At 33.1% G+C, this 13,674-nt stretch overlaps 1 protein-coding gene across 9 annotated transcripts in view; it reads right to left on the bottom strand.

The window, feature by feature from the left end:
• MEF2C (myocyte enhancer factor 2C) overlaps nt 1-13,674 on the bottom strand; it is a 131,566-nt gene that overhangs the window by 62,508 nt on the left and 55,384 nt on the right. For 7 of the 9 annotated variants that reach the window (XM_079331442.1, XM_079331448.1, XM_079331447.1 and 4 more), the window contains one exon: nt 11,476-11,673. In XM_079331442.1, the coding sequence (XP_079187568.1) occupies nt 11,476-11,529 (54 nt within the window). In that variant the 5' untranslated portion in view covers nt 11,530-11,673. The remainder of the gene's footprint in view (nt 1-11,475; nt 11,674-13,674) is intronic. The other 2 variants (XM_079331444.1, XM_079331445.1) reach the window with 1 other exon arrangement.

Below are 13,674 nucleotides of genomic sequence, written 5' to 3'. Positions count from 1 at the left end.
CTTTAGCTTCTATTGGATAGGAAAGAAATAGAGATGTGCTTGCAAGTTCTCAGTAGGCCAACTAATGACCCTACAAAATGCAAAATCCAGGCAGTATGAAAATTTTAATTTTTCTCTACGAAAACCATTATTTTTCCACAGGGACTGTTTTGACAATGAAAGACCTGCACATCAAACAATTTTTTTCTCTGCTTTTCTGCATTAGGTTACAAGTTCCAGCAAGACACGTGACTTGAAATAAGAAACTACCAAGAACTGTCTCAGCTAATTGTATGGTTGAATTTTTATCCTCTGTTTCTTCACATGTGCAATTTCTGTTAAATAATTTTCATTGACAGGAATTTTTAAGACCAAAATGGTTTTGCTAAGCCAATAATTAATTTGCCACATGGTCAAAGTACTTGGTATGTCAAGGACGGGCACAGAACCAAATTATTTGTCTACATTTGTTTCTACATTTGTTGCAACCATCCCCTATACACCCATAAACAGCAGCAACTCTGCACATTTATGATGAGGCAAGAAGATTTTTATATCTGTGTTTCATGTGGATGCTGTTTTAACTTATCACACTTCTAATGCAAGTTAGTGCTGAGGCAACCTCAGACCACCTTAAAATCCCAACATGTCAGACCAAGGAAAACATGACTTTTTAAGTGTTGGTAATCCCTATTTGTTAGATTCTCTCAGAAAAATGAGACTTTGTGTCCATGATGTGAACACTTATTCTCCCAAATGAATACTGAACGCTATTGCTTTTATTTTAATTAAAATAATTTTAGCCTCTGTCAACATACTGTTAAGAAAAGATGTACTGCCACTAAATAGAATTATTCAAGCATTTAAAAACCGCATTCTACAACTCTGGTCTCAAGTTCCATATTTGACAAAGTTATTTCTTTCTAAATTTGTTTATCATGGCTTTTGATATTTGGAATGAATAATAAGACAGGTAACAAAACTTCATCCAAATTCTAAATAATAATATAATAGTAGTAAAAATAATAGAAATAAAATTCTTGTCTTCAAAATACTCCTTTAATTGTTTCTCTGATTATAGAAAAATGCAATGAAACGGTTGAAAAATTCACTTGTATATATTTATATATATATATATATATATATATATATATATATATATATATATATATATACACATATAAAAACTTATTTTAGAAATAATTAATGGTACAGAAAATAAATGTGCTAATTCAACACATTTTTCTGAATCTAACATTCCCTTCAATCAGTTTTGTTACCACAGTGCTGTAGGTGGAATATCTCTGCATTTAGCATGCTTTTCACCATTGAAGTCCATTCCAGTATGTCCTCAAAGACACTGTTTGTGTTTACTGCTAGGTAAAACTCCTTAACATTTTGAAAAACCACTATCTGTGATGTACAGAAGTTACTTAATTCATAATACTTATCACCAGAATTATACTGCTTAGAGTTACTTTTTATGGACAGTGAAAAACCCCACAGACCAGAACAATAAAAAATATAGAACTTCATTTTCTCTTCTTTAATTTAGAATTATAATTGCTCTGAATTTGATTTAGTTTTAATTTCTTGATCTTTCTAACATTTTCTAAATCAACTAGATAATGCCTTCTGCAACTGATAATTAAAGAATTAAAGACAGTTGCATCTACTACTGTTTCATTTCTTCTGATTAGGAATTTTTATTTTTTAATATGTCATTCATAGTGGTTTATCTTTACACATACACAATACATATACATAGATGAAAATTTATTATGCTTTATAACAGTTTATAATAGAGAATGAAATATGATGTCAAATACGTGAAAATACAGTCAAATGTCATGTCAGTAACTTCAGAAAAAACTATGAATACTCTTCAAGCCATTTAAAAATCAAAATTATATTTTTTGCATACATTCTTCTATATGGCTACATAAGGAACATGAATATTCCATGTGCTAAAATACTTCTGTAAGGAATATAAGTAAACAGAATGTTTAATATTTAACTTTATTTGTTCAATTTGTTCACCATTTGCTATGTTAGCCATTCTTGCCCACACTAAAAAATATTAAAATTAAAAACCATCTAATTAATATGCTTTAAGGTAGAAGATAATATTCTAATATTGAAAAAGTTTTGTTGAGTGGTAAAATTTGAATAATTTGTATAAAACTTCTGTTTTCTTTTGTCTAGTTGGCACTAACTTCTTTGTCTAGAAGGCACAGTGGAACCTACACTCAAAAATTTCAGATTACACTTGAACTGACTTAGTGCTGAGAATGAACAAGACAGTCACCTTGGCATGAAAATGCAGCATACAGCTACAAACTCTAGCTACATCACCAAATGATTAAAGCATGCACACAGCCTTATAATTATAATTTGTGCTCAAAGTGCTCAGTCTTGTTAATGTCTTATAAGAACAGATAATGTCACTTTGTCATATGACATAAACAACACTAGTGACACTGAAGGAAAACATCCACACAATGAGAAAATTCATCATCATATTTCAAATAAGACATCCCCCAAAAATGCATACATTTCAAGACCTCTGTAACATTTAGGTTTTTTCAGTAGCAAGAATCAAATCACTGCATGTTACTTCCTGACAATATTAGTCAAGATAAGTTTAGTTATCCCCACTATCTAAATCACTGCTAATTGGCAGGTTTTTCAGTTAACAAATCTACTTTAGGAGAATGATAAGCAAAACAGGACATCCTTTTGGAATAGAATATTTTATAATGACAAGGTGAAAATTATGAACAATTAAAGTGGAGCGGAAAGTGAAAGAAAAGAAGCCAATATCCAACGAACTTTAAAATCTTTTAAAGCATGTATATATAAAATACAAGATTTTCAACAATTATACAGTTTCTAAATACTCATATAATGAGATGCTTGAATGCATTGTTTTATATGCATTGCAAAAAGGGTAGGGTGTGGAGATCATAAGAATTATTTCTAAATCCTACAAAAAATGACCTAATTATATCCCTTTCTATTAATTCAAAATCTAGTAGTCATTTATATTTGTCTTAGAACTATAGTTATTCTAGTTATTTAATTTTTATTTATTTATTTAAAATGTAATTGTCCCCTTAATAAAAATAGTGGTATTGAGAAAGTAGGTTACTGAAGTCTGAAGCATTTTTGTACATGAATAAACATTAATGCTGATGATTTTGTACGGTGTGAGCTAAACAAGACATTACTTAATTGTAAAATACTTATGGTGGACTTTCAATTTCCTTGATAAAATCAAGGTGAGCCTTTTATGTATTTTGGATGAAGTTCTAACTAAAGGTGACACATGTTAAAGGAGAGGCATTGAAAAAAGAGAATTGTTAAAAGGGTGATTTTCAGCTTCAACTCTGGCTCTTTGGTTCCATAGAAACAGCTTTCAAATGGCCCAATCTATATCTGCAAGTGAAGCTGTAAACAGCTGAATTCAAGTGTGCATGTCACACACTGGTATGCTCAATTGAGAGGGCAATTTGATGCACAGAAGACTTACTTGTTTAATCACTATTAAGTTGAATTTATTTAATCTATATAAATTAGAAAGAATGGTCACTTGGTTACAACTACAAATTCTCTCATCTGCTGAGATTTTAATTTAACTGTGTGAGTTTGTAAATGGAGATATTAGCCACTGGAAATAGTCTTTCTATAATTTTTGCCATGTGATCATTGTGTCTTTTGGTGGGAGATGGTTTGGGATTAATTTACTTCAGTTTAGTTTAGTTTTAGTTTCAATTCAGGTTTTCCAAGTAATTTTTTTCTGAAATGTCACGAACTATGAGAGGCTGAACTGTAACATCACTCTGTATTTGTCACTAATAGTCACAGCATATGTGCTAACACTTCATGTTTTCCAAGTGGCAGTCCCAGGATGTTTCAAGTGATTCAGTCCAGTCAGTGGCAGAATATCAATGCTCTCCTTATTTCTTACTATCCTCAAGATGCAGATATATAGCTACTGACATATGAAATGGGAGAAACGGAATTTTCACAAAATGCCTTCCAAATTAATTTCCTGCCTTCAAACAGGTGAAGAAGAGGGATCACTGATGCACAGAAATATCTGATAATAGCGCCATGTTGTAAAAAAAAAGTTGTCTGTTTGTCCTTATTTCGTGTGGAAAGTCTGAATTTCTGACACGGGGACTAGAGCAAGCACAGTAGATAGGATGTATGTGAAAAATAGGAAATACTACTTGAGCAGTCTACCCAACTTCAAACATAAAGCCAATTTGGACATACATATTCAGAGGGGCTCTTCACTAAAATGTCCCTGCCAGGCACCTAAGCCTATTCTGTTGAAACATCAAATACTGGAGAGGCAAAAACTGTTGCAAAATTCTCTCTTCCCTTTTTCATCTTATTTTGCTCTGATTTTTGTTTAGAACTGTTTGTCACGTGAAGAGGTCTGGCTGAAACAATCTTTACAATAACTCTCAAATGGGTCTGGCAAACAGCACCAGTGCAGAATTTGATCCAGACAAACCTTCCTTTATGCAATAGCTGGGCATACCACACTAAATGAAAGACTTTCAGCAGATTGCTTCCATGTTCCTATTACCCTCCAGCATAACTTAGAGGGATGAGACAGCATTGATTTATGCTGGTAAATGAGCTATTGTCCCAGAAAGCCCCAAGCATACTGAGCTATAACTTGCTGAATAGTCCAGACAAAGAGGAGTTCTAAGAGGACACTCTAAAATTATAGCCATAACAAATAAAATGTTCATGATTAACCCATATAAAAAATAAGATTTTGTGTGTTTTTAGAATCTTTGTGAATAAATAACAGATCAAACACTTGGAGAAGTGATACTATTCAATCAGTCCAAATCCAAATCATGCCCAATCTTGTAAGTTTTTCGTGTGTAAAAAAAGAAAGAATAAAATTGAAAGATATGTTAATTAAAGATGACACAGCAACCTCCAAAATTAGGAGGTCAGACAGTATCAATGCTTCTCATTTTAACTTATTAATTAAGATCTAAGACCAAACAGGAATGAAAGAATAATAAAGGCTAATCTCTGATGCTTCACTTCCTTTTGTTGAATCAGATGGATATGATTAAGTCCTTTATAGATCTACAGATATGTATACATTTTAGGTAAAAAAGATAATCTCAAAAATACAGTGGCCAATACAATAGACACAAAAGCTGGCTGAGCTCCCCTTTTTTTTTTTTTTTAATTTTTTTTTTTTTTTTTTTTTTTCTATCACCAGTTCTGGAAGGTACAAATATAAGTTTATAGTAAAAAAAACATGTTTATAAGTTCTGTGTTGCTAAAATGTTCATAAGGTAAAGGTCAAAGAATATTTCATTCCCTGCTGAGCAAATGGTCAGGAAGCACATTTGTCTGCATTTCCTGTCATAACAGGAAGAGTGTAACTTCTTCCTCTCCACAATGGCTTCAGTTCTGCTTCCCACCTCCAGCTCCTTTTCCCCCAGGGCTTTCTAAACCATTCCTTGCAAGACAGCAAGACTGAGCCTGTCTCTGTGCTATTTTTCATCTCTGCTGTGTTGGCAGATGTCTCATTCACTACTGCACTCTTCTTGCTCACACTTCAAATTAAAAGTAATTTGACCTAAATATTTACCTTATGATAATTCATTCTAAATTATGCTCAGAACATTAATCTGTAATATAAGCACACTTAACCTTAAAATATGGCATTCTAGAAATTAATGTTTCATTTCAGTAGCTCTGTTAAAGTTTTACTTCTCAGGTAGTCTGAAATAACATGAAAAGTGTTGCCAGAGTTCTACAGTTCACCACAGTTTAGGAGTCTTGAAAACTTGGAGTGCAACTCTTTTCTTCCAGAAATCTAACTTTACCTCTGGAAAACAGGCCACTGTCGAATTTTAATGCTATATTTCAAGTATATATGTGTATGCAATTCATCATAAGCAATTAATAAAAATATGTGAAAGATAAAAGTGCGATGTTTTAGATTGAGGTTAATTGAACAAAAAATTATGCTTAGGTGCATAGTCAAGCATCTATATTGTTATGTGAAAATATTTCCCTGGGGGCAGGTGGGGATATCTCACATATTGGATGAAATGAGGATGCTCCATGTAGGAATAATGAAAATATAAGTAAATAGGTGCATTTTTTTTCTTAATCTGTCTTGTGCTCATGTTAGCATTAATATTTAAGGTTCTTCACTATTTCATCAGGGAAGCATCTGATTCAGACAATAGTCTCTTACCCTTTCCTTTTAAATAGAGCTGAAACAGAGATAAAAATAGATACATGCTGCTGAAATTAATTTTGAAACTAGCAGCATTAGGTATCAAAGTCAGTAGAACAAATCTAGGTCTTCCTGCAAATGGTAATTTCCTTCCAGGATATTCTTCCCCTGCCCCATCACCTCACTTTAATATCTGCTTTGATTTGTTCTCTATGGAGCTGATAACTCAGTAATTCTCATTTTACAGCTTTGTAGATTTTCTGAAATTAGAGAATGGTAAAAAGTCTGGGCATGAAAAAGTTAAACAGCCAGTATTTGTTACTGTTACACCCTACAGATTTACACAAATGTGATGCTTTAAAAGGGTGTGTCAATGTTAAACACCTTAATATTGAAATGTACACTTAGTATGGTGTTTAATAACAGGTAAGACCCATCGGCTCATTACAAATTGAAAGAAATGAACACTGTGTAGAATCATTAGATATGATAAACTCAGTTGTGATTGTGACTCTTCAGAAGCAGGAAAAAAATGTAAAACTAATAAGCAAGAAAATTACAGGGACAAAAAATGGTGCATAACCCTGTAAGGCTTCAAATTTCCTAATAGCAATTTTTAAAAAAGGGGGGGATTAAATGCAAGAGAGTGTTCCAGATCTGACACCAGAAAATCACTGGGTCTTATGCCCTCATTCCTGGGTCAATGTGGCTCTGGATTTAACTCACAGATCAGGGATTTAATGAGATATTTTATGAGAAACCTTGTACTACAGTAAGACAATATCATTTATGTCATGACAACTATTTATTTTAGGCCTGGGCAGCCCTGTCTAGATGGCTGCAAAAAGTTTCAGATGGACCCTGTCTAAAGCAGACACAAAAGGCTGTCATTAAAACTAACAAAATATTTCACACTTATAAAAAATCCAGATAAAAATACAAGGACTTTTCTGAGACAGAAGAATATACTTTTTCCTTCATGTGGACCATAGCAAAGGTGGCTGAATTAATTCTTTCAGTTAAGAAGACACAGCAAAATAAAGTTCATATATTTTTTTCCAAATGACGTCACTCTTTTTCTTTATTTAAACCAACCTAGAAGTGTTGCTAGAATTCTTCTCCAATCTGCTCAATTGAAATTTTTACAGAAAGAACTTCCAGCAGTAAGGAACTTTTAGTATCAGATGTCAATGCTAACATTTTAGCTATTTATTCTGCTGATGGTGCACCTAATATCACATAAGCAGTCACAGTCTATTTGCATGGTCTGTTGACAGGGTTAGCCCAACCTCACAGCCCTGTTGAGTCTGAACAATATTACCAGGGGTTCATTCCACATTTGTGAAAACTATATTATCCAGGAATTTTTACTAGAATAAAAAGAAAATATTTAGTCACATTGGCTGCTTATAACCAGATTCATTTGGGAGTTTTCATTTCCATTTAATACTGTGGTGAGAACCAAACTGCACAAAATAAATAAACATTTAATCTAGGCCTGGCAGTTATTCATCCTCCTTCTACATATGTCAAGAAGAATAAAAGGGAAAATTTTTGATTGTCTTCTCTGAAACTTTTCTGGCCAAAGAAAATTCATGATCATTCACAGAGTCAAATATTCTTGCCATCTTTGTGACCACAAGGTATCAGTGAGGACTAGAAAAGACAATTTGCAGCCCACAAGAAACATCATTAAATTAATGGCTCCTCCCAGTTAAAATTCTGAATTCTGCACTCACTAAAATCAATGTGAGAACTCTGAGGCAGGCCAGGGTAAAAGGATTGAGCCTCTAATGGCTGAGTTACAGTAGTTTCCCTTTAATTTATCCACCAAAGTCAAAGCTTAAAATAGTTTTTGGAAAAGTGCAGATTGTACCCTCAAACTGCACATTTCTGTGTTATTTTCAGTCAGAAATATGACTCTGGATAGTTTGAGTTTACATTTGTTACCAGTATGGTCACTAAAGTACACAAATCCAGCCAACTAGACTTCTCAGAAGAAATTCTCCTGAGGGGAAATCAACACTATTTTTGTCCTTCCCAATCCACTCATACAAGCACTTTGAAGAGCAGGGGAGCCTCCTATTATAGCAGATAGTAGTGTGGAAGAGAACAGCTGTTTCACAGAGAGAACAAGTACACCATTCAATGGCTGGGAAAGTGAGTGGAACAGCCAAGGACAAGAATTTTGCTTCCCAGGCCTTGTAACAGCTTGATCCCTTTTGCGAATATTCTGCTTTCCAAATAGATTCACCTTTGCACTGGGAGAGGAGACAGAATAATAGAACTACTGCTATAGCTGCTCATTTGATATTTTCCATGTATTTTTGCTGGTGTGTGCTGTGCTGCAGAGTATTTATGTGCTTGAGAGCAGCTGAGGATGCACCACTCAGGTTTACCATATCTGACATGCCTTGTACTGTGAAACCACACTGTGTTTGAATGCAGCCAACAATAAGGCATTTCTAGCCAAACGACTTGCTGCTGCTCTTGCAAACGTTTTTTGGTGGGGTGGAAAGAAAATATCTCCGTCTGTAAACAGAGCTACAAACAGGCTTTGTGGCACTCTGCTTGAGCTGGTATCTTAGCTTCAGTAATCAAAAACTTTTTACCATTTTTTTCTGGTGCAACATTTTAACCTTTTAAAAAAATATATTGATATAATTAAATAAGAAGACAATATAGGAATATAAATGATATTTTAATAATAATATTTTAAGATTACTGGTAGTGTGCAGGTTAGGAAACAAATTGATGCTGCTATGCTAAAGCAGAAATACTTCATGATGTTTTAAGAAGAGGTTTGTGCAAGAGTACATCTGATATAAATGGTTAAAACAACAATCCGCAATTATTAAAAATCCAGTTATATTTAATCACATATATATTACTACAATTAAAAGCCTAATCCCACAGTTTGATGAAACCATGAAATCTTTTCATTTGCTTCATTGAGCTTTAAATCAGGGGACTAAATGCAAGATGAAGTCAATAGAAATACTTAAAAAATTATCATTAATATATTTGTAGAAATAAGAAGCAGTATCAAGCCAGTTTTACAATATGGAAAGTAAAATAATGTAAATCTAATCCTCCAGCCTCACAGTAGCAAATTACATTACTTCTGTAAAGCTACATTAGCATATACTGAATTGGGATTGTTCAGCCTGGAAAAGAGAAGGCTGGAGCTTAAGTACAGCCTTCCAGTACCTGGAGGAGTCTACAAGACAGATGGAGAGGGACTTTTTACAAGGGCATGGAGTGACAGGAGCAGGGGGAATGTATTCAAGCTGACAAAGAGCAGGTTTAGATTAGACATTAGGAAAAAGTTGTTTACTGTGGGGGTGGTGAAGCACAGGTACAGGTTGACCAGAGAAGCTGCAGCTGCCCCGTTCCTTGGAAGTGTTTGAGGTCAGGCTTTGGGAGGAGTCTCTGCTCATGGCAGTAGAGTTGGAACCAGGTTTCTTCCAACCCAAACCATTCTGTCATTCTATGAGCCTGAGAAATACTAGTAAGACAGACACTCCCTGCACTTACACTGCAGTTGTTAGTATTTTAGTGCTACAGTTTTAGTCATAATTATTAGTTCTGAAAGCTGGTTCTGGAATTCTTGAAACTCTACTGTGAATGATTTGAAGACTATCTGTATTATTTTTAAAAGTATTTTCGACCACTTTAAAGATATTTTCTTGACAAAAGTGGGGCTAAAATCTCTGTAAGTACTATATTTGAGCATGCAAATAATGAGATTTAAGCTGTTGTATGAACTTATGTTATGAACGGCAAAATTTTGTAGTATCAATTACAAAATAATTCAGGTTCCCTTCAGAAGAAACCATTGTAGCATGGGGAAGTTTCAAACAGCTACTGACTTAATATTTATAATACATTCAATTCAATATTTCAAATCCAATTTCAACTCCAAGCTATAAGACAATTAAAGCAAATATGATATTCCTATAATGTTGGAATTATTGCTTTTTAGCTTGTCTCACAAGAGCAGACAACCTTCAGGGAAAACACAAAATGCATCCATCATAAGGAGCATTTTGCTGTTACATGTGTTTTTCTGCCATAGAGATCATAAGTTACTACTAACACTAAAAATTTACAAATTCTTGGAAAGCATATGTAAGGACTATAATTTGTTGTTATGCTTGGACTGAGGTTTTTATGGCTTTATAAAATCCTCTGTGACTAACAGCATCTTAAAAAAAAAATCCCTGAATACATGAAGACATTTATAGATCAAATTAGTAGTGCTACTATATTAATAGTAACTCAGTATCAAGTTCTTAAAAATCAGCTACAGGTTATTATTCCTAAATTGCAACCGGTGTATGAAGAACATTAATCATAGTATTAAATAATTACATGGAGACATTCTTAAAATTGTGGATCTTCAACAAAAAATCCACATGCATTCAGTTACATCTAATGTAAACAGCAGCAATTTTCACAAATATTATTTGCAGGTATCAGTTATTGAATTTTATTTTTGTGAAAACAGGGAAGCAAATTCCCTCATTTATGAACATATTTTAACTAGCAGACATAGTGTTGACAATATGTGACAGCTCCCTAGACATTTTTTTTTAAAGCAGAGTTAGAAATTAGTTAATATGTCCTGTTGGACCCATTTAGCTTTAGCTAAATAGTGAGGTCACTTGGTTTTATAACTAGAACATGCTAGTACTATTGTATATGTATTTTAGATTGTGTTAGACTACTCTAATTCTTCTTAAAATCTGGATGGGAAAATTTTATGAAGCAGTGTCTTGTTTATATGAAGGAGGCAAAAATAAAGACACTGCAAAGCTGAAGGAGCACAAATAATTGGGTTGCCTGAATTTAAATGAAAGTGCTCATATAATAATAATAATAATTCATTTCATAACAGTTCACAAAATACTGTACTAAAAGTCCTGTAGCAACTCACAGGTTATATATATTAAGTATATATATTCAAGACTGAACTCAAAGCCAGTGTGGAGTAGAGCACAGAGAGCAATCTTTGTAGGATCATGTCCTCAAGTAAAAACTTCCTAGCTGTGCATGTTACTGAACTTGAAAACACTGTGTGTGAGGTTTTAGGTTGTTTACAAAAGTGGCTTTTCTTTGGTAGTCTAACATACATTGTGTATATGTATACTTATATGTTGGCATGTGCATAGGTAGACAAACTTACCAACTTTTAAATCACTTTTAATAATGAGCCCCCTTGCAAATATATGATTCTCAAGTCAGGTATTTTTGCAACTCACCTGTCTGTTACGTTCATCCATAATCCTTGTAATCTGAATCTTTTTTCTCCCCATAGTCCCCGTTTTTTTTTCTCTCCTTCTTCCTTAAAATTACGTATTTTTCCCTTCTCTTTTATTCCTCTTTCCTGTTTCCTCAAAACAAACCTTCTTCTTCAGCACTTGCACTACTCAGTTCACAGTCCCCTGCATCCGTTCCTGCTAAACACAGAAAGGAAACCAAATGTTATTATGGAATTGATAACCAGATGAAAGTTACTATATGGAACTGGCCAAACATCCTCATTATGATTTAGTGTACAAGTAAATTATAATGAAAATTTACTGCACCTAATAAACAAATAATGCATGGAGGAAAAACATATTAAAAGGCTTATTTTTGTGAAAGAAAACACTAAACAAATATATCAAGAAATAAAGAAAAAAACTGAAGTACATGTTGTGAATATTTTAATAGAATTGTCTCTAGTTTTAAATATCACTCACAGCTCTTACATGAAAAATTACCTAAATCAGAGAGTTAATTAATTCTTCTGTATCTATGTATGCTAAACAGCCAGCTAATTTATTTCTAATTTATTTCTGAAGGGAAAACAATTTTGTGTTTTGACACCAGAGGTGATAATTTCCCTCATTGTGCAAATACGATGGTCATTTATTAAAGTGTTACTTGATATATGAGTTGTCAGCTGCTTTAAATCCAAAAATTCTTGACCTTATTCTTTAGAAATATAAATTAGTGAAAGTACTTGTGAAGATACTTGAAGAAAACACTGGTGCAATTTTCTCTCATTTCAATTCTAAAATGTTCTGCAAACGATTTATAACCTGCAAATAACTTCTCTTATAAAAACAGAATAATAGAGGCAGATGACAATTTTAAAAATATTTCACTCTTTTAGTAGTGCATGAGCTTTGCAATAGAGCTCTGTCACAGAGCTAAGGAGAGAAATACACGTTATATAAATATACACAATGCAGGAAACATATTTTATAAAATGTTATAAACCACATAACTAGTTTCTATCATATCAAAAATATTTTTAACCATAAAAGAGTTCATGAAATAGAAAAAACACAAAAATTACTTTGTCTAGTATAAGGTAAAATACACAAGTTTTTCCCCTTTATAATCTTACTTTATCATATTCGTATATTTATATATATTTTAATAAAACGGCACAAAGGTTTTTGAAACATAGAATAGGAAAAGGAAATCGGAGAAATATGAATTTAAATGTTCTTTTGAAGTTTTTATGTTAGCTCCCTAGTGTAGTAAAAATATTGCCTTGGAAGTAGAAAAAATGTAGTTTAAAAGCAGAGGCTGGTACTTACATATTTATTCTTAACTAAGGCCATCTTAGCCAACCTGATAAATTCTCACAGTATATTACATAACACTCAACTGATATCATGGTCATTTAATCCAGTATTTGACTCTGACTCAGAGTTACTGCGGTAGAAAAACTAGATCTCACTCCTTCTAAACTTCAATTCTCTTTTGATTTTCTTAGCATCCATAAACATTTTAACTGCTCAAGTGTTTTATCACTCCAAGGAAAAAACTTAATGAATAAGCAGTCAGTGTGAGTTTTCTAGCTAGCCACTATGATGTAATTAATCTGTTGGGCAAAACAAATCTTCAAGTAGAGTACTTATTATGTTTCTATATATGAATGTCTTTTTGTGTTATTTTCTGGGCATATTTATATATCATTACTGTAATGCAGAGCACAGAACATAGAACAGTTAATATTGTAAATCTAACAAAACACAGACTGCAAAAATTCTTTGCTGCTTTTTATATTTGAAAACAATAGCTTCTCGCTGCTTAAAAAGATACAAAAGTTATTGATCATACTTGCAACAGCAAAGAAAAAAGTTAAAAGAAGGCCAAAGCTTTGAAATAAATTTATTTTGCAAATGTATTTTTAAAAGCTTTGTTCCAAACAAAGTTAGGAGACAGTCTTATCTGATTTCCAGTGTTGACAAACAAACCCAGTCTATTTTTAGAAACAGTTTTACATTTCCTTGGATTGGGTTTCTTTCCTGTTTTTCCTGCAGCCTTACCTCCAACACAGAGCACAAATTAGAATGTTATTTCCCATGCACATACAGGACAAAAGAGACTAGCAGGCTTTCTCTGTAGAAGAAAACCCATATTTTAATCCACAGTAAGTGCATGTGGAACAACTCCCTTTG

The sequence above is a fragment of the Erithacus rubecula genome, assembly GCF_903797595.1.
Source record: "Erithacus rubecula genome assembly, contig: SUPER_Z_unloc_3, whole genome shotgun sequence".
In the NCBI taxonomy this organism is placed as follows: domain Eukaryota; kingdom Metazoa; phylum Chordata; class Aves; order Passeriformes; family Muscicapidae; genus Erithacus; species Erithacus rubecula.
The sequence above is the reverse complement of the archived record's forward strand: the minus strand, read 5'-3'. Positions and strand labels throughout refer to the sequence as shown.